This window comes from Pogoniulus pusillus, chromosome Z (assembly GCF_015220805.1).
Source record: "Pogoniulus pusillus isolate bPogPus1 chromosome Z, bPogPus1.pri, whole genome shotgun sequence".
Lineage (NCBI taxonomy): Eukaryota > Metazoa > Chordata > Aves > Piciformes > Lybiidae > Pogoniulus > Pogoniulus pusillus.
Window position 1 is genome coordinate 15,403,487 of NC_087309.1, and position 21,765 is coordinate 15,425,251.

General features: G+C 45.6%; 1 protein-coding gene across 2 annotated transcripts; it reads left to right on the forward strand.

Annotated features, from left to right (window-relative positions):
* The first annotated feature begins 5,848 nt into the window (after positions 1 to 5,848).
* Positions 5,849 to 11,137, forward strand: LOC135173226 (phospholipase A2 inhibitor NAI-like). Of its 2 annotated transcripts, none has more exons than XM_064139967.1 (5): positions 5,849 to 5,932; positions 7,441 to 7,560; positions 8,896 to 9,045; positions 9,188 to 9,328; positions 10,763 to 11,137. In XM_064139967.1, the coding sequence occupies exons 1-5, from the start codon at positions 5,875 to 5,877 to the stop codon at positions 11,002 to 11,004; spliced, it is 711 nt and encodes a 236-aa protein (XP_063996037.1). In that variant the 5' UTR covers positions 5,849 to 5,874; the 3' UTR covers positions 11,005 to 11,137. The 2 variants fall into 2 exon arrangements, with proteins under 2 accessions (XP_063996037.1, XP_063996038.1); XM_064139968.1 differs by lacking the exon at positions 10,763 to 11,137 and adding an exon at positions 9,767 to 9,994.
* Positions 11,138 to 21,765: the final 10,628 nt, after the last annotated feature.

Below are 21,765 nucleotides of genomic sequence, written 5' to 3' on the forward strand. Positions count from 1 at the left end.
CTACAATGGTTTGCTGAAAACCACCCTAAAAGCCATGGGGGGTGGAACTCTGAAAAACTGGGACAAACATTTAGCAGAAGCTACCTGGTTGGTAAATAGTAGAGGTTCAGTAAACAGAGCAGGACCTGCACAATCAGATTTGGTCCAAACAGTAGACGGTGATAAAGTTCCTGTTGTACGTGAGAAGAATCTGTTAGGGAAAACTGTTTGGGTATTTTCTCCTTCGGGCGAAGGGAAACCTGTCCGAGGGGTGGTTTCTGCTGAAGGTCCTGGTCATACCTACTGGGTAATGCAGGAGAATGGTGAAATCCAGTGTATTCCGCAGAGAAATCTAACCTTAGCTGAGAGAGTTTAAATTCAGAGTGTATAATACAAGCTGTTAGGAATTTTCTGTTCTAGGTACCATTGGCGCCCAACACTGGACGAATCTATGAAAGAATCCACAGTATGTGAGCACGAACCCAACGTCACCTGGGAGTCCCTGTGCTTTTGAATCACCTACATCTGATTGAAGTGTGAACTGAACTTGTATATATTGTTTTATGGTAAATATTGGTTTAGATTAGAATGGATAATTAGAATGGATAATTCTCAGCGATACTCTGAGTGAAGTAGACAGGGGTGGATTGTGCTAGTTTGAAGCAAGCTAGAATGTTTTGGTAAAAGAACTAGATAATGGGCAGTGAAATGAAAACAATTGTGTCTCCTTCTTTCACAGTCACACTGAGAATTCTGGGAAGAAGAAGTAAAACATTTGACAGCATTTTCCATTTTGTCTCTCACTTTGCTTCTGGGATTTGACGAAGCTGCATCTCATTAACCTTGCTGCCACTAACCTTGGTCCCTAACCTCTTGGCTGCACCTCTCTTCTTTCTGAGAACTGGGGTAAGGTTGAGAGGGCAAGGGGAGGTGTTGGGGTGGTTTGAGAGCCCCTCCTGGGGACTCAGGTTTCTGGGAGGGGAGTTGTGCTTCTATATTGTTTATCCTTTGTATATTTCTGTATATAACTGTATATATTGTAAGTAGCTGCTTGTATATTTGCTGCTGTAAAATAAATAGCTTCATTTATATTCCTGGGGGCCTTTCTGAGTTAGCTGGGGCAATTCCAAAAGTGTGTGTGTGGGGGGCGAGTAAGAGCCCAAACCATCACAGAAGGCCAAATGGTATGCCACAATCGACATTGCTAATGCTTTCTTCTCCATCCCCATTGCAGAAGAATGTAGGCCATAGTTTGCCTTCACCTGGAGAAGAGTCCAGTACCACTGGAACAGACTGCCTCAAGGGTGGAAGCACAGCCCTACAATCTGCCATAGCATCATCCAGACTGCACTGGAAAAGGGTGGAGCTCCGGAACATCTGCAGTACATCGATGACATCATTGTATGGGGTGAGACAGCAGAGGAGGTCTTCGAGAAGGGTGAGAAGATCATTAATATCCTGTTGGATGCTCGTTTTGCCATTAAGAGAAGCAAAGTGAAAGGGCCTGCCAGAGAGATCCAGTTCCTGGGAGTTCGATGGCAGGATGGCCGACGCCACATCCCTATGGATGTGGTGAATAAAGTGGCCACTATAGTGGAACCCACTAACCAGAAGGAGACACAATCCTTCCTGGGGTTTGTGGGCTTTTGGAAGATGCACATTCCCGGGTACAGTCAAATTGTGAAACCACTCTTTGACATTACAAGAAAGAGAAATAACTTTGAGTGGGGAACTGAGCAGCAGGTGGCATTTGACCAGATCAAATGAGAGGTGGTTCATGTCATGGCCTTGGGACCAGTTCGAACCGGCCCAGAGATTAAGAACATTCTCTACACAGCAGCCAGTGAGAATGGTCCTAGCTGGAACCTATGGCAGAAAGCTCCTGATGAAACACGAGGCCGCCCACTTGGGTTCTTTAGCAAGGCGTACAAAGGCTCAGAGGCCAATTATACCCCCACAGAGAAAGAAATCCTAGCTGCCTATGAGGGAGTCAGAGCTGCCTCTGAGGTGATTGGGATGGAGTCACCAGTCCTTTTAGCTCCAAGGCTTCCAGTCCTGACTTGTGTCATGGAAGGGAGCAGAGCCCCCTTGCAAAGGTCTCAATTGTACATTAAGTCATGGCTCACATGGTACCAGCCATCGAAAACCAAAACAATATTTTATATCTGCTTGCATGAGCTAAACAGCCTGGGGAAGATTTCTTCCCCAGGGGGGCAGAGACATAACATTGGCTCTGTTTTGAGCCAAAAGACCTTGGTTCCCATAGCCTGCTGACCACCTGTTGGGGGCTGACCCATGGGTGGTCCTGTAGGTTGTTTATGGTAAAAATTGTCCAATTGTATGAATTGATTATAACTTTGTACCAATCTGTAAAATTAACATAAAATCGCCTGAGCACACCTCTTTTGAACACTATAAAAATGCTGTTTTGCCTTAATTGAGCACCCTTGCTTTCTCCTCACTCTTAAAAACCCTGCACCTCGATCTTAAGCCTGCTTTTCTTCTGAATGATACCATGCCTGCACAAACATCGCAGCAATAGAAGCTGCAAGCCAGCTCGGCATGAATGGGGCAGTGCCCGGTCCCTGTCAGCTTCACGCGCTGACGCCCGACTCGATCGGACCCGCGGAAGTTCAAACAGCACACCACAATTCGTAAAGCTTTAAAAACTCTTCAGAACTGCATTTGGACAGTGAGTAACTGATAAACTTCTTATTTAAAGACTGACAATTTTTTTTTCTTTTCAAGACTCAGAGTTTTCTAAAAATCATGGACTCTCTTTATTTTAGCCATTCTGTATTTTAATTCTCAACCACGAACCAAGAACTCATGAGGGATAGCTATAATTAAGTTTGGGGAAGGGGATTTCTAATAGTTTTAGTAATAAATCACTTTAAACCTTTACAAATCGGCCTCGCATGTTATTCCCTGAACTTCTCCTAAACTCAGTACCACGACAACTTAGATGTTTAAAGGGAAAGGTTCAACTCCGCACCATGCCACAGATGCCACTTGGAGTAAGTGGATGGCTCTGATAACTCAGAGAGCTAGGATGGGGACTCTTGAGCACCCAGGCATTGTGGAGGTCATTACCAACTGGCCAGAGGGCACTGACTTTGGAAGTCAGCAGAAGAGAAGGCAGTGACCCGTGCTGAGGAAGCCCCCCCATACAGTGACCTTCCTGAGGAGGGAAAGGCATATGTTCTGTTCACAGATGAATCCTGCCACCTGGTAGGCAGCAAGCGGAGATGGAAGGCTGCCGTCTGGAACCCTACATGCAGGGTTGCAGAGGCAAGAGACGGAGAAGGTGAATCCAGCCAGTATGCTGAGGTGAAAGCCATCCAGCTGGCCCTGGACATTGCAGAGTGAGAACAGTGGCCAATGATATACATCTACACTGACTCATGGATGGTAGCAAATGCCTTATGGGGGTGTCTGAAGGAGTGGAAGAGAAATGACTGGCAGAGAAAAGGGAAGCCTATTTGGGCTGCTGATCTCTGGCAGGACATTTCTGCACGCCTGGACAAACGAGCAGTTAAAATCCGACACATCAGTGCTCACATCCCAAAGAGCAGAGCCACTGAAGAACAGCAGCATAACCACCAAGCTGACTTGGTGTTGTGGAAGGTAGTTTGGGAGAATTGTGGGGAAAACATGTGAGGCTAACTTGTAAAGATCAAGTGGTTTATTGCTCAGACACGGAGATCCCCCTCCCAAAACTAGATCACCCACGTGAATCCTTTTGATATGAGGTTGCAGAGTAACATTACAGAAAATGGCAAATAAAGAGAGTCTGTGATTTTTAGAGTTCTTTTGAGTCTTCCGAAGTTATTCAGTCTTTAGGTAAAAGAGTCTTTTCTTTGGTTTACTCACTGTTAAGCAATTCAGTTCAGCTGGATTCGAAGTTTTGGGCGGTGTCCCTTCCTTTGTCAGGATTGGGCTGAAGTGGGCCTCTGGCCTCCGCAGCCCCTGCGTCGGGCAGGGCCGATCAGGAATGAGAGGTCACCGGGGCAGGAGCAGCAGGCGGGCAGGCAAGTGAGCAGACGAGCAGACACGCAGGCAAAAAGCTCCCGATCCATGCAGGCACACTGCTTTATAATGTTTCTAAAGAGGTGTAACCCACCAATTCAGACTAATTTTATGTTATTCTTACAGATTGGCACAAATTATAATTAACCCATATAATTTGACAATTTTTACCATAAACAACTTCTGAGGCCACCCCAACTTCGGCCCACACCAGGTGTTGAGCGTGCATGAGAACCAAGGCCGACAGTTGGAAAAACAATGAGGCCAATGTTTACCTCTTATCTTCACTAGGGAGGCAACTTCTCATGGGACTGGAAGATTGTTTTGGGTTTTACAATGCTTTGGCCTTCAATGTGAGACACTGGTACGCACAACATGGGGACCTGCTAGGGAGCTTTGCTACCCTCCATGACCCCCCCATCGCTCGGGTTGTATTCATCCCTTTTTGTATTTTGCTGTTTTCCCTTCCCTATCCTTTGTAAACCTCCCTACCTCCAATACCTTTCTAAGTTATTGTTAAACTTTTCCTTTTAACTTCCAAATCGAGTGAGATTGATTTATTTTGGGTGTGCTTACCTCTCTCTCTGTCCTGGAGTCCTCTACCCCTAAATTCCTCTCCTGCCCGGACTTCGGGGGGAAAGAGGAAAAGCTGCCTGGTTCCCCGCCCCCCCCCCCCCCTTCATCTGCCCTGCAGCCGTGAAGGGGGGGAGGACTGCCCCATGAGTTCCCGCGCTGGAGCCAGGCTGGGATTGGCCGTGCGCTTTCATGCCTAAGGTGTGGTAACTCTGCCCTTTGTCTAGCGAAGGTTATAAATATTGGGGGTCTTCCCGCCTTTGGGGTTCCCGCTTTGGAGTTTGCCTGTGCCTGGACGTATGTGTCTGCCTGAGCTCACACACTCCCCTGTGCCTGGACTGCAGAGAGACCAAGGATTCGCTTTCCTATTATTCGCTTTCCTTTGTGTGCCTAACGACCCTTAACGACCTCTTAACGATCCACCTGCAGCTGCTGGAAAAGAAGAGGAAGACAGACCGCACGAGTCAGCCTGAGTGAGTTATTTGGCTTAGCTTAATTTAGTAAGAAACCACTATTAATTAATAGCTGAGGCCTTTTCCAACTTCTGACTTCCAATATAGTCAGATTATTGATGGTATCCTTGTAGGTTAATTCTCATGCAACTGAATCTGCTTATTAAACTAAATTAATCTTTGTATATATAGTTGTGGGGGCGGGTCTTTGGGAAAAATAAAAATAACTATTTTTGATAAATTCCCGACCCGGCCACATATTAATTCCTGCTCTCCTCAACACTCTTTCCCTATATCTAATCCCTATCTTTGGGAAAAGGGGGGGGAAGAGGGGAGGACACTCTATAAATTGTTATTGGGTCTATCAAATTTATTACAGTCTCTGGGAACTTGCATTAGAACCCAAGACACCAGTCATTAAGTCAACACTACTGTGAATACTAAACCATTTCTGAAACTGCCACATCTACATGTTTTTTAGCAACTCCAGAGGTGGTGACTCTTCCATTTCCTGGGCAACTTGCTCCAATGCCTGACCATTTGGTATCCTGTGATACCAAATAAGTTGAAAAACATCTCTTTCATATCATGGCCATTGCTGTTTGTATTTAATAAAGAGTTCGTTTGGGTTCAACAGCTGCTTGCTGCTGGATTCAACTTTGTGTGTGTGTGATCTTGGGACATATCACAGCTTTCTGTTTAAGCTTAGGGTCTGAGGTTCAGGTCACGTCATTTCCCTAGCTGCCACTCCCGCAAAGTATTCTGTTTCCTTTTGGTTGATAAAGTCCTTGTGTCACACAGTGCTGTGTTCAGCAAGACTCAGCAGTTCCTGTGCTTACATATGATCAGCATGAAAATGACTCTTGGCCTCAGCTTCTTTCTGGCTCTTCTGGATGCAGGTGAGTTTTCCACTGCAACCTGTGGGGCTTTGAGGCATAGAAGTGTCTAGGAATGGATGCTTTATGTGTGGGGCCATTCCTGCCGTCTGAGTCATAGAAACCCCTCATCCAAGGGGATTTGCATCATAGAGGACTAACTGCTCTTGCAGGACCTTTAATGCTATGTATCAATGTGTCCATGATGGTATAGATATTTACAATGAGCACTGAATGTGTAAGACCCCATGCTGGTCACTGGTGATCTAACTGGCACAGTCATAGGAGTGATTTTGATTTCTCTGAGACAGATATACCTTTGATCAGCCACCACTTGCCACAAACATAGGCCCTCATTTATTTTGCTTATACTCAGAGTCTTGTGATACTTTGAGACGTATATCTTTTCAGCTGTCCTTCAGCTGTGTTCTAGAAGAGCACTGGTGTCTTGGAGGTCTTATATCAGACCTTCCATTCCATGTCTACAATTACCCGAAGGGAGGTTGTAGCCAGGTGGGGGTTGGTCTCTTCTCCCAGGCAACCAGCAACAGAACAAGGGGACACAGTCTCAAGTTGTGCCGAGGGAGGTATAGGCTGGATGTTATGAGGAAGTTGTTGCCAGAAAGAGTGATTGGCATTGGAATGGGCTGCCCAGGGAGGTGGTGGAGTCACCATCCCTGGAGGTGTTCAAGAGAAGACTGGATGAGGCACTTAGTGCCATGGTCTAGTTGACTGGCTAGGGCTGGGTGCTAGGTTGGACTGGCTGATCTTGGAGGTCTCTTCCAACCTGGTTGATTCTATGATTCTGTGTGGCCAGTACAAACTGATGCAAGGTGCCCTAGATGGCACCTTGCCCTAGATGGAACTGACACATGCCCTAGACCTCTGAATCTCCATGCTGGAGCTTTGAGTTCTGATGCAAAACATGCTGCTTGGCCTCTCTTGATAAACACCTTATTCTTTCATGAATGAGTGTTTCATGCTGAGTGCTTGGTATTCCTGTCTACCTAAGGCATTCCAGAAAATGGCTGGCAAAGCGCTTTCCACTGACCTCTACAGAGAGAGGCCATTCTTCTGTTTGCACATCCACAGTCAGCACCTGCTGGCAGACTTTTGATCTCCAGATATTTGGGTGCACCTGCTCACTGCACAGCAATAATTGATGGGTATGAGAATGAAGGAATAATTGAACATCTACCAGAGTGGAGAGGTTTGTTTGTTCTTAGCAACCCCCAGAAAACCAGGTAAACATCACTGAATAGAGGACACGGGAAGCTAGCTGGGTATTGGTGTTTAAAATGTAAAATACTATCCCAAAATAGCTTCTCCTCACTTGCCCAAATCCAAGCTCATACTAGAATACATAATAATAGGAAAAAAAAAAAATCCATGAATTAAGCAATGAAACAGGAAAAATAAGGGAAGAGGAGTGTGAAAAGTGCTGATCAAGTGCTGACGCAAAATGTTGATGAAAGGGGAACTGAGTTCTCTCATGACTGCTATCCAGCAACGTGTCCACTTTGTTTCATCAGGGATCTGCCTTCAGTGTGAGATTTGTCATGGCATAGGAAGAAGCTGCTCTGGCCCCATGAAAACTTGTAGTGGAGATGGTGAAGATACCTGTGCCACTATTCTTCATGAGGTCACGATAGGTAGGTGACACATCTGCTATGGTTCTCTGCAACTCAACTTTCAAGGTGGGTCTGGGGACAAGCCTTTCTTCTCACCTCTGTCTTAGGTGAGTCTTGCATAAGCTGTTTATTTTCCATTTCACTGACAGGTGACTCAGAGATCAGGATAGGAACAATCTCTCTGTTCCTTTATGTTGAGCAGCAGTTTCATACTGAGAGGGCTTGGCTTTTATTCTTGGAGGGGAGTACCTAGGCAGCGTGCTAGGGGGAGACACTGGCTCACAACTCTGGCTAATGCCAGTAGTTGGGTTGAGAAGTTGTACTGTGAGGGGCACAAGGCTGCTGGTGTGTGCTGGCAAGTTCACTGAGGGTGAACTTGCCATGGCAGGGGGGAGTAATTGGCCTGCAGCTGGCTCCCATCCTTGAGCAAGGAAGGGGACATCAGGCAGCCATTTGGCACCACTGGGGCTGAGTTATCATCATGTTCCCATGGCTGGCAAGCCAAAGATGGATGCTGACCCCTAAGACAATTGCACACTTGGTTGTGCTAGTGGCATGTCCTTAACTATTACCTGGCTTCGGTGATGGTGATGTTGACTGGAGGTTGGCTCATATCCTTGCTAGTTTTGGTACTGGCAGCTCCAGTTCTTGTTTTTCTTCAGCTTGTAAAGAGCCACTGGAGGGGCCTTAGCAAATGAAACGTAACTGTTCTGCTTCCCATTACAACTTTTGGGGTTAGATCTGGGGGAAGACTACACTTGTGTCAGGATGTTTGTGGCTGCAATGGACTGTGTGTTCTCTGGACTGGAAGTAGGGTGTGTGGTGTGTCAGAAATATGCAAGTCATCCCATAAGCTCTATCGCTAGGGCATTCTGATTAAGGTGAGCATCTGAATGGGTGACAGAACACTGGAACAGGCTGCCCAGGGGGAGTGGAGTGTCCCTCTTTGAAGATACTCAAAACCTTCCTGGATGTGTTCCTGTGTGATCTGGAATAGGTTACCCTGCTCTGGTAGGGGGAGGTTGGACTGGATGATCTTTCAAGGTCTCTTCCAGCCCCTGGTATTCTGTGATTCTGCAATGAGGCCAGATGGCTGTGAGGAGTTGCGTGCTCCTCTTGTCTTTAAGCACAATGTGGAGAAGGAAAAATGTCACACTAGTGTTTCAGATGTGATGGCATCCTTGTTTCTCTGAGGAGATACTGCAGTCACTGGTTCTGCTCAGGGCAGGGGTGAGGGGGGAGCTTCACTGACCTCTGAATCCACTTAGCCCTCAGGATGCTGCAGTAGGAATTGACAGAAGGTGAAAGAAGTTACTTGCAGTAAAGAACTTGGTACTGCCATTTGCTTCATTACAGGAGGGATGGTTATCCCTTCATCTATCAAGTCCTGCCTGTCATCCAACATGTGCCAGATTGGCCCTATCACAATGAACTATGGGAAGGTAAAAGCACGGAGCCACTTGGCTTGCTGCACAGGCGATGACTGTCAAACAGTTTCTATCTCATGTAAGCTCTCTATTTCCTTATAACTCACTCCCTCCCTGCCTGCCACATTTGAGGTGAAGGCTTCCAGACAAAGCCGTCACATGGCTTGCTCCTGTCATTGTATCATTAATGAGCCAGCAGTGGAATATTCTTTCCCTTTCAGTGCCACCAGAGGACAATGTGCCCAATGGATACCAGTGTCCTGCCTGCTACAGTGTGGACTCCTTCCAGTGTGGTAATGAAGTTGTAAACTGCACTGGATTTGAAACTCAGTGTGTTGACCTTGCTGGGTTAATGAATTCTGGTAACTATCTTTTATGTGAGTCTGTCCTTAGCCTTTTTGGTTAAATGAGTGAAAACTGTGTAGGGTGATGCATCACAGGGAAATAAAAGTGTGAAGTTAAAAAAAAAAAGAGGAAGAGACACAGATCTGCAATGGAATATGCTCAAAACTGGTAAAAAATGTTTTTTTCTTCCTTCCTCCTTTCCCATCATGCATGGATAGCTGAGGTCAAGAGCAGAAGTGAATAGCTTAAGCAATCAGATACATGGGCATGTAGTAAATCTGAGTAGGACACTGAACATGCTTGTCCTAGCTAGGGTGCACGAGGATGACTCTGCCCCTAAGCCAGGTCCCTCCTAAGTAGAGGTCCAGGTGAAATTAATATAGAGCTTTCTCATGAGGTGGTGCTGGGCACTGGGGGCTGCATGCTATTTGTTACAGAGGTGCCTCTGGTCCTAGAGATCCAGGGACGTGTCCCTCCCATGAATACTAGAGATGAGCCTTTGGAATACCAGAAGATCTTCCATGTGAGAAAATTCCAGTCTTTGAATGGCTGTGGTTGCCAGAACGATGTAACACTTCCATTCAGCAACCTTTTCCCCACCTGAGGAGCTGTAACCAGAGGGAGAAAGGTAGACATCAAACTCCCTGGTTGTTCCATTTTCCTTTCCTGCTACAGATAAAGATTTCTGTGTTTCATGGCAGCCCCAGTGGCTCTCCAGCAGACAGGAAAAATAATGTGGAAATTACAGGCAACAGTACCTGCTGTAGAAGCAGACTAATAAAAATTAATTTTATGTATGGTCATGTGTGATGCATTTCTGTGTGGGTAATGCTGAGAGGTGATGGTATGATGTCTGAAGGTCTTTCCTATGAAACTGATAGATAGGTTGTCCAAATCCTGAGTTAGAAAATGTTTCACAGAGACAACACGAAGGAAAACAAGAATTTTCTGAGTCACAGAAACAGAAATAAAGTGGTGCAATTAATTCAGTGTACCACTGAAATAAATAATAATAATAATAAAAAATCCTAATCTGCCTTAATTAATTGTCAGGTGTAGATAGAGGAAATCTTTGTGATGTAACTAGCTGTGCACAGGATGCACTGGTGTGAGGAAGCAAATCAAAGTGAGGAACTAATGAAGTGCCCTTACACATTGTTTTGTATTTCAGATAAAAACATCCATCAGAATATTAGATATTTCTAAAAAAAACCATACTTTTCCAGCACCCATAAAAACAATGCAAATCCTTTGCTCTTCAAGTCAGCCACGAGAACCTTGCTGCTTCTTTCTTTGTTCAGAGTACGGGAACAGACAGAAACGTGTTGGTGGGTTTGAAGCAAACTGGATGTTAGGAATAGGCTGGAAATGGAGGCTTTATGGATCAGGGCAGGAGTAGGTATGGAAACTGTTTCCCTTCATGAATCATATATGCTTCTTCTCCCATGTAGGAGGAATGTCTGTGAAAGCTGCAATGAAGGGTTGCACCACCATTTCTGAATGCAGTCTTGTAGGAGATGGAAAAAACAATCTGGGGATGATGGACATAAAGTTAAAGAGGTTCCAGTGTTCACCAGCTTCTACTTCAGTCATTGCAAGTGCTGCATTTGCCCCTCCATACACTCCCTTCCTCCCTATCTGGTTAGGTTTCATCTTAGGAAAGTACTTTTTTGACTTACTAGTACTGGGTTAAACAGAGTCCATGACAAACTACATCAGTGGCTTGCCCTGAGTACTGTTTGCTGTGGCTTCTCTTCTGTGGGGATTTTGTTTTCAGATTAGCTCCTTTTCCCTAATTTCACAGAATAAAGACTGTTTTTACACTGCTTTTGTTTCTGCATTGATTTAATCTTATTTAACGCTTCATAGGTTCAATTGCAGTTGGGTTTGTGTTACATTCTCTGAGTGGTTTGCCCATACTAGAATTGCAAGAGGTGCCTATACACTACGTAGGTAGCTTGGAGATCTCCAGATAGCCTTACAGTCTGCATCCACTATCTCATGATAAGTGATAAGTTTCAAAAACACTTTTCTGGACTGTGGAAAGGACCAGAGCTGAGTTTCTGAGAGGTTCACTCTAAAGAGACACCTTCATCTTTTTACTCTCCATTGTAGCCTGTATGTCCATGGTATGAGATGTCTCTCTGCTCAGAGGGTTGGTTTTGGCCTCTGTACAGCCCTGAAGTAGTCTACATTTCAAAGAACCAGCCACCCTTTGCTACAAGCAAACTACTCTTGGCAAAAGACTTTCCTCTTGTGGTTGTTTTTCTTGCCCTACTGGATACTCCCCTATTCTGTCTTAGATTTTATGATTATCTGGAATAAATTCTTACCTTAGAAAGATTAATTTCTTAAATTAGGCAACATTCTATGGTGACAACCTGCTGGAAGTCCAAGTAGTAGGAAGCTCTAGACCAATGCTTGCTTCCTTTTACCTGGTGTATCCTCTCCTTTTCTACATTCACCATCATGTGGTTATTCAGTTCCAGCCACTGCCTGCATTAATGAATCTCCTCAGGTTGGTCACGCCCAAGGGCACTGATGAAAAACAGCACATCAGGCAGCACTGCTGTAGCTGGAAGGTAGTATGGGCTGCAGGCAAAAGGTTAAAGCAGTGGGTGCTCTGCGAGATTGTTAGAGTGTGGGAGGAAGTTAGTAAACGTCAATGTTTCACTGTGCATCTGTTCCCAGAGGAGTGGCCCCATCATCAGAGCAGATGGCAGCATTATTAACAGCCTCAACAGCCCAGGATCACAGTGCAAGTGTGCAGTGTTTTGGACATGGTGTTACAGAGATCAAACAATCATAGAATCATAGAATCAACCAGGTTGGAAGAGACCTCCAAGATCATCCAGTCCAACCTAGCACCCAGCCCTAGCCAGTCAACTAGACCATGGCACTAAGTGCCCTGGGGCTGTTCAAGGCAAGATTGGACATGGCACTTGGTGCCATGGTCTAGCCTTGAGAATTGTGGTAAAGGGTTGGACTTGATGATCTGTGAGGTCTTTTCCAACCTTGTTGATACTGTGATACTGTGATACTGTGAAGTGTCTCATCCAGGCTTTGCTTGAACACATCCAGGGATGGTGACTCCACCACCTCCCTGGGCAGCCCATTCCAATGCCAATCACTCTCTCTGGCAACAACTTCCTCATAACATCCAGCCTATACCTCCCTCGGCACAACTTGAGACTGTGTCCCCTTGTTCTGTTGCTGGTTGCCTGGGAGAAGAGACCAACCCCCACCTGGCTACAGCCTCCCTTCAGGTAGTTGTAGACAACAATGAGGTTAACCCCTGATCCTCCTCTTCTCCAGACTAAACAACTCCAGCTCCCTCCTCTCCTCATAGGGTTTGTGTTCCAGGCAATAACATTTTATATCCTAGTTTAATGCTGTGGTAGAAAGCATTATGTAAAAGACTTGGCTACTGAAACCAGACCATAATGTGTAGCAGGAGTGAGATGGCTACATCTACCTATGTATGCATGAATATATGTGTGAACAGCTGAATATATTTGATGAGGACTGAATGTTTTTGTAATTTCTGTCCCTCCCCCCCAACTTCTCTTCATCTGAAACAGGATGATACTCCTTTATGTCTAGTATTTCCACTGAAGTATTGGTTTCCCTTTTGGGTGTGGGTCTGAGAGTGAAAATTAATTTTTGGGATGCAGAGTGGAAAGATAATACAGATTTAATGCAGGGAAAAGATCTAGTTAATGGCTCAGTTAATGAGTTATTTATTTGCAAAGGCTATGCAATTCAAGAGTGGATCTTAAAGACGGAACACAGCTCCCCTTCATGGTGTAGCAATAGACTGATTCTGCAGCAACCCACTCATTCAGCATTTTTCCAGATCTGATAACACCCTGGAATTAAAAAAATTCTCTATCTATGTAAGCACATTATCCCTGAACACATCTCCTGCACGTTCATGCAGAACATTACACTACTGTCTGTGGTACCCCCATGGCAGATCTTGATCTGCTTCAGTGGCTCAACCCTTCACTTTCTGTTTATTACACTTTGACCTGTGATGTTATCAGGAGGGAAAAGCTAAACAGATTTGTTCAGCCTGGTCAAGACTTGGATGAGACATGTCCAGAGAGATATAGTGCCAGGGTGGTATTTAGAGGAGGACAAAGAAGAAAAAAACAGAAGTAATGTTTTTGACAAGAGCTTGTGGTGCAGAGAGAAGCATTTCCATTTTGACCTTTAACTCAATGCTGTGGCAAACCAATGGTGGTATAAGTGTGGAAGTGACAAGTGGAAATAACCCTGCATCTTTGTGACTGATATGCCACTGCTTGATCTGTTGCAGCATCAGCATTTTTAAGGCTGCTAAAAATGGAAAGCGTCAAATAAAATGCCTGACACTGAAAATCTTCAGGAAAATAAACTTGTGATCTCACTGAAGATAGAGAAGTACCTTATTTGCAGCCTATGAACACTCTCATATGGAGATCTTAAAGGTCCCTTCTATACTTGAGAGTGCAGCAGAAACCTGACAAATCTACCCTGATCTAGGGTAGGGTGTCCCTGCCCATGGCAGGGGGATTGGAACTAGATGATTCTTGTGGGCCCTTCCAACCCTGACTGATTCTGTGATTCCATGAAAAATAGGAAGTCATACTGCCACTGTGCATATACTGTGGCCATTAGAACAAAGGAGTCATCAGCTTTTAATGTCTGCAAACCCAGCATGAAGGCCTTTCAGAAATTAATGCTTTACTTGCAAACTAAAGAACTTCAAACAGGTCTGGTAGAAATATGATAGACCGGGGTGAAGAAAGGTGATGAGATGACAAGCCCTTCTGATCACAGATCTGGCTCCTGGAGAGGGAGGTATGCTGGAATGTGTTCAGATAAAAACAATACAGAAGAAAACAAAAGCCAATGGTGGCGTCAATTTACACAACCCAGTCAAGCAGTGGGATCTCAGCATCTTGAAAAAGGAGTGATAAATGAGCAACGCTTGTGACTCTGGTGTGAACACCAGAGAGGGGGCAATCTTCAACAGTGCTCTGTGAAACAGCCATCACGATAAACACAGAAAGCAAAGCCCTGTCCCTTGCAGAGTTTAGTTGAGGATATGCAGCAGGGAGTAGCCCTAAGGTCACAGGCATGATGGACAGGGGCAAGGAAAGATATGACCAAAACACATCACAGTAAATTAAATGTCTACTGCTGATTTTAATGGGCTTTGAAATAAGCCTCTGACACCAGACTGCATTGTTTTCATATGCAGCTTCTCCTTACAATATAACCAAACCCTAGTGCCATACAGACACACAAATACAGGCATGTAAATACCAGATCCTTCCTTAGATCTTGCAAACTTTCCTCTAGCCAGTCTTGTGAGATACAGGTGCTTGTAGCCCTGGGTATCTGGATGCTGCTTTCTTTACCAATCATGCCAGCAATAGCTTCTATATCTTCTGCTGTATTGAAAAAACGACTCAGATCATTGTCTTCTCTCTACAGACAGTGGAAGGTTAGCTAACTCCTGCCCTTCCCTCTCCTCTGAAATTTCAGTTCTTTTCCAAAATGCTGAGCTGGCCAGAAACCTGGTGTCAGCCTGAAACCTTTTGGTCATTTGAGACAGGGAGGTTGTGGTGGAGGGGCAGCAGCCCCAAAACTGAGGCTTTTCTATGCCTCTACATGCCCAGACATGCTCTTCTGCCAGGACCCATGAGGAAGCAAACAAGTTGCATAACACACACACACCCAGCCCGTGTACCCCTGTGGTCTGGGCAGTTAATCCCCTATTGGGAGGGTCCAGGCATATCTCTATTGCCTATTGGGGCAAGGTTTGGCTTACTGCCAGCCTGATTGGTCATTTTAGATGTCCAATGAGCCACGAATCTCGTCCCAGAGCCTTTAAAGAGGGGTGCATAGTAGCACCACGTGTTCAGAGGTTCAAACTGCTCATTAGTTTAGAGCACATAGACTCAACTCTGATCCACAGCAGCACCCTGCTGCACTGACTTGCTTGCATTGGCCTAGACAAAGGATCAGGCCTCACTCACTCGCAAGCATTACAGAGGCTTAGACCTTGTTCATTGATCTCAAGGTGCAGTTAAGCTATCTGCAAGCCCTCTGAGAAGCAGAGCACATTCATGCCTGCACCATACATATTTGGGGAGCCGAGAACCCCCTGACTAAGCCTAGAGCAATCTTGATTCATATGGAGTTAAATCTCCATGCAGCATGGCATAGACCCTTCTTGCCTGGCATAAATACTGCTTGCCAGTTAATCCTGTAACTCTGGAAAGACCCAGAGCCAGCAGACCCCTTTTCAGATGGTCTGCAAACCTGCAAACGCAGCCTGCTAGCTGCCCAAATGTGTCAGAAGCTACACAGACCAATCCTTCTCCTGCATCGGGAAATTCCTGCCAGCTGACCATCCCTGGACACACGGCTTCCAGAAGCAGCAGCTCCGAGGCAGAGATCACCACAGGAGAGAAGGTTAGAGAAAACTCAATTTACCCCAGAAACTGGGAAAACTTTATCAATCCTTACAAGCTGGGACAAATCTCCAGCTCCATCAAGTCCCCAAAGACTGAGGCACACGCTGAGGCAGATTCCCGGGAGGGTGATTTAATGATTAATACTTAAGAACAGCACACATAAGTAAGCATCAATTCTCTTGTAATATCAGTTATCTCTATCTGAAGAGCACACACAGTTTCAGCCCTTGCTGGGCAAACACTAGAGTGGTTAAGAGGCATTAAGCCTAAGAAATATTTCTCTGTCAATAATTGTTAATAATTCGATATTTCCACTCAATAATCAATCCCTGTAAATATATCCCAAGCTATTTTCATAAACTTGCAAATGAACCCTGGATTTCATAGTGGTTGAGGGTGGTGTAAATTTGTAAATATTTATTTTAATAAATAATTTTATAAAAAATCAAAACCGCCTCAAATTAATTTCTCACCTTCCTCTAACAGGGAAGGAATAGAGAAATCCCCTCCATGACAGAGGTGCAGGAATTTTGTCCAACAGGCAGAGAGAAGAGGAGGATTCAAGCTATCATTTGATGGATGCAGCCTTGAGCTCTGTGGGTAGACCAAGAAGGACTGTGGTGCAAGGAGAAGCAGGGCAGTTCTTGTTGGATTCTGAACTTCCCTGGCTCTTTCTTCCCAGTATGTCTGTAGCTGGGAATGGTTTTTCATCCACTTTCTGGGAAATGCCTCATAGCAGTTTCACATCATGAACCTGGGACACTGGGACATGATTTATTTGGCCAGAGCATGGCCAACAGACTGTATTTCCAAAGGAATGCAAAGCTATTGCAGTGTTCCATTTATATAATGACCAGGGATGCTGTAAGGAAGTCTGTACAGCACAGTGGGCTGGCAGGTCCAGTAGGTATTTTGTGGATTACATTTTGCAGATTACACTTTTTCAAAGGCATAATGAAGACAAACAGTGCGTGAACAAGCAATCTTACTTGCAGAAGACCATGTGTTCTCCTGCATGACAAGAGTCTGAAAAGCCTTTCCGTCCTCTTTCAGGAAAGGATAGCAGTACTGAAGCTATTTGACCAAACGTGAACTTCTACAATAAGTAGTTAATTCCCAGGGTGACAGAATCAATGTAGGCTTTGTACACTGCAAGTTCCCCATTTGTAGAATCATAGAATTGTAGAATACCTTTGCCTGGAAAAGTCCTCTAAGATCATTGAATCCAACCATCGACCTAGCTCCACCATGGCAATTAAACCATGTCCCGAAGTGCAATGTCTATACATTTCTTTAACACCTCCAGTGACAGTGGCTCCACCACCTCCCCAGTCAGCTTATTTGCATGCCTGACCTCTCTTTCAGTAAAGAAGTGTTTCTTAATATCTGTTGTGGAGGCAGGGAGTAAATGTGGCTGAGTCAGGAGTTTTATACAAAAATAGAGTTATTTTATCTCCCCAAAATCCGCCCCCAAAACTACATACAGAAATTAATTTAGTTTTAATTACCAGATTCAGTTCCCTTGAGAATATCTACTGGATGCCATAGGTAATCTGACTATTTCAGAAGTCAGAAGTTGGAAAAGGCTTTAGCTATTAATTAATAGCCTTTCCCACTTAATAATAAAGCTGAGCCAAAATAACTCACGGTCAGGCTGACTTGGTCCTGTGGCCTGTCCCTCTCACTCTCTTTCAGAAGCTGCAGGAGGGTCGTTAAGAGGTACTCAGGTCTGCACAAAGGACCTTAATGGCTGTTATCAGCCCTTTGGAGCACACTGAGCTCTTTCTGTATCCAGGCCAGGCGAGAGGGGGGAGAACTCTCAGGCAGGTACAAACACTCAGGCAGGAACGAACTCCAAGGCGGGAATGAATCCAAGGCAGGAACCCCAAAGGTGGGAAGTCCCCCAATATTTATACCCTCTCTAGACAAAAGAGCAGAATTACCACTTCCTAAGCAGAAAGGGCAACAGCCAATCACAGCCCGATTCCAGCACGGGTACTGCACAGGCACCCCTCGTGCTGGACGGGCCTCTTGCTCACCCCCTTCATGCCTGCAGGGCAAGGCAGGGGGAGGAAACAGTCAGCTTTTCCTCTCCCATTCAAGCCACAGAGGGAGAGGAATTTAGGGGTATACAGGACTCCAGGACAATATCCAACCTAAATTTCCTCTGGTACAACTTCAATCCATTTCCTCTTCTTCTATCACTTGATACTAGAGAGAAGAGACCAACACCCACCTTACTGCAACGTCCTTTCAGGCAGTTGCAGAGAGCAACAAAGTCTCCTTTTAGCCTCATCTTCTCCAGACTAAACCCAGTTCCCTCATCCACTCTTCATAAGACTTATCATCCAGACCCTTCACCAGCTTCGCTGGCTTTCTCTGGACATGCTCCAGGAACTCAATGTCCTTCTTGTAGTGAGTCACCCAAAACTGAACACAGCACTCAAGGTACAGCCTCACCAGTGCCAAGGGTAGGGGCAGGAACACTTCCCGACTCCTGTCTGCCACATTATTATTGATACAGGCCAGGATGTTGTTGGCCTTCTTGGCCACCTGGGTACACTGCTGGCTCATGTTCGTATGGCTGTGAATCAACACCCCTGGGTCTTTACTGTGTAGCTTTCCAGCCACTCTGCCCCAAGCCTGTGACATTGTCTGTGTGGGCCAGCTGCAGGACTCTGCTCTTGGCCTTATTAGTCTGTATACAGTGGACCTCAGGCCATAGCATCAGCCTGTCCAGAACCCTCTGCAGAGCCTTCCTACTGTCAAGCAGATCAACACTTCCATACTAACTGGTGTCATCTGCAGTTACTGGGGGTGTGCTTAATCCCCTCGTCCAGATCATTGATGAAGATATTAAACAAGACTTGCCCCAGTACTGAGCCCTGGGGCTCACTGCTTATGGTTTGTCATCAATGGGATTTAACTGCATTCATCACCCTTCTCTGTGTCTGACTATCCAGTCACTTTTCTAACTGTCAAAGTGTTCACCCATCCACAAAGAGCCAGTTTATCCAGTTTCTCTAGGAAGATGCAGTACAAGACTGTGTCAAATGTTTTAGTCAATTCCAGTAAGCAACATCCACAGCCTTTCCCCCCTCCACTAAGTGGGTCACCTTGTTGTAGACAGAGATCAGGTTTCTCAAGAAGGACCTGCACTTCATGAACCCTTGCTCACAGGCCTGGGTGCCATGCACATGGTGCATCACAGCACCTCCATGACTTTCCTTGGTACTGAGATCAGACTGATCAGTATATAGTTCCCTGGATCCTCCTTTCTTCAAGATGAGCATCTGTTGTGGTAGGCCTGATAGGTCCAAAGTAGGCTTATACATGTCCTGCCTAGGCATGTTTTTCTGCTCTACCAGAGAGGCAAGCATGGGAAACAGACACAAAAGAACCTGGAGCCACTGAGTCTGGCCTGCCCCGGATCCTGTGGTGTAAGGTACACACACTTAGCTTGTGCTTGCCTAGTGCAGGCCTAATATGGTAAGGTTTGTCTAACTGCCATCCTGCTTGGCTATTCTTGTGTCCAAAGGGCAATTAATCTCAGCCCATATTGATAAAAGGAGATATGCAGGTGAACAACCTCTTTTTGCTTCCCTGCTTTGCTTCCCTGCTTTGCTTCCCTGCTCTTTGCTGTGCTCTCTCTGCTGTGCCCAGCCCTGCTGCTATCGCACACTGCCTTATTGCTTGCCTGGTAAACTTTACTGCCGCGAGTTACCAGGAGCAGACCCTGGATGCCTGCACGCAATCGGCCTGTGTGGCCAGCGTGACATCATGCTGAGACTGCACAGCATCCTGCCTCTGCACTGAAAGTTCTGCTTAGAATCCCTGGACATATACACAGATCATCTGGAAGAAGCCAGGAGACAAGGTCAGAGATTGTCTGCCTCCTTTCCCCAGAAGCTGGGAAGATTCAAGCCTCGAAGTCCAATAAGACAAAGTCCCCTGAAAGCATTTGGGCACTGTCTGGACTGTGGCTACCCCCTGCAAGGCTTACAATAATAATCTGTGAGTAAATGCTTAAATGTCTCTTTGTAATCCTCTACTGCCCTCTGCCATATATGAACTGTGGTATAGATATCAAAACCATGGTAGGAACATGTATACAAATTCAGACTGTGATAGACCATCAGGCTCCTCAGAGCTCTCACACAGATCTGTGAATGAGACGCAAGTTCACCCCTGCACCTAGCTCGGAATCACCTGACAAATTACTCCACCAACCATACCTGTAAGACTTACCAGTTATCAGGACAAAAGCTAATGAGCAAGGTCAGTGCTGAGACTGGATATTTGGCTACTGTCACTGGAGGCACTGCAGGTTCTGTTTTAGGATGTTGCATATCACAGGAAGGTAAACTTTCCTTCCACAGTTCTACTGCCTTCCATGGCCACACCTGTCATGCTCCAAATGGTGAACTTGTGATGGCTCATTAGTGTGATCTCAAAGTGCAAAACACAGGGCAATTCATGCCAAGAGGGCTTATTTCGATCAACAGTAAAACTTTATTATTTAGCCATAGGAGGTAGAGGAAAATGAAAGGAGAAAGGGGAAAAGGAAAGTGAAGAGGGCTACCTATAGCTGATCTTGTGTAGGAGATCCTGCTCTGGTAGGGGGAGTTGGACTAGATGATCTTTAGAGGTCCCTTCCAGTCCCCGACATTCTGTGATTCTGTGATTCCATAAGAATGTGAGAGTCCCACAGACATGTCTCAAGACCCAGAGTCCAGTCCTGGTGGTCTCTCTGATCTTTTCTTGTTCTTGCTGTTGTAGCCTTCTTTTGTTCTTGTTTTAAGACTTCACTTGTTGCTAGGGTGTAAGAGGGAAGAGCTGGTACGTGTTTGATCAGAAGCTGCAACAGGCTGATGATCACTGGGTTACTAGAGATAAGATCCGGGGGAAACAGGGCTTGAAAGTATGCGCGTGAGCAGTAGGGAAAGATGGTATGTAACAGATTCCAAAATTGAGGAGGAGCTCTGTTCTCCTTTGTATGGCCTTCTGGGACATCCTGGCCATACATCACAGAATTCTGAACCCATATATACTGAGAGCCTAAGTAGCTGGGTTGGAGTGGCACCAGTCTTACTGCCATGATGGTGCGGTTCTTGGTGGGGACACCTACCTTAAGAAGATAAGTGCCTACACATCTCAGGAGTTTGGCTGGTCAGTTGGAAAGGGTGAGTATAACCTTCTCTTTGATCAAGAGAGTTGCTCAGCATTCCTTGTCATACACCTTTCTCACTATGATTTTAGTATTTGAGCTGTAAGCATTGTAGTTTGCAGAATACCTTTCTCTTTATGGCCTTAGTATTTGAGCTATAATAAAGTGTTGAAACTGTACCCAGAGGGGGTGTACCCGTGTGTGTGTGTGTTCCCTCATCCCCAAAGAACTCACTGGAACATAGGGAGACATTGTTTACATTCGATCTCACACCTGATGATGACTGGACTCCACCTCTCTCCAACCCCTGTGGTCCCCACTAGTAAGACTTACCTGCATGCCTGGGGAGGAGTGTCCAAGGTGTGGTCTAGGCCCAAGGAGGTGTGCCCAAGGCATAGTCTGCCTTGGAGGCAGGTAGCCTTGGGCCAGGAAGTGTGCTTTTGTGTTATAATGATATTCTAATGATCAAAGTTCACTCAAGTTCATGGCTCCCTTAGCAACATCAGGGACATGATCTCTTTTATGCCAGCAGTCCCATTCTTCATTCTGAAGCGAGGAGCTTAGACACCCATCATAGGTGTCAGGTGTGGACTGTTGGTACCAGACTGGTGTTTTTTTCCTGTGGAGGCCTACGCCTGTACCACATTCCATTGTTCTGGATCAGTAACTTGATTAGTGACTTATTATGAGGTAAGCTGCTGCAAAAACTCTTGCTGAGATGTTAGTCTGAATTTCAGTCATATCCTTAAGGTAAGGAGGTCCCTGATTCCTGATGACAATAATGAGACAGATAATGCTCTTTGGACTGCTCCTTACA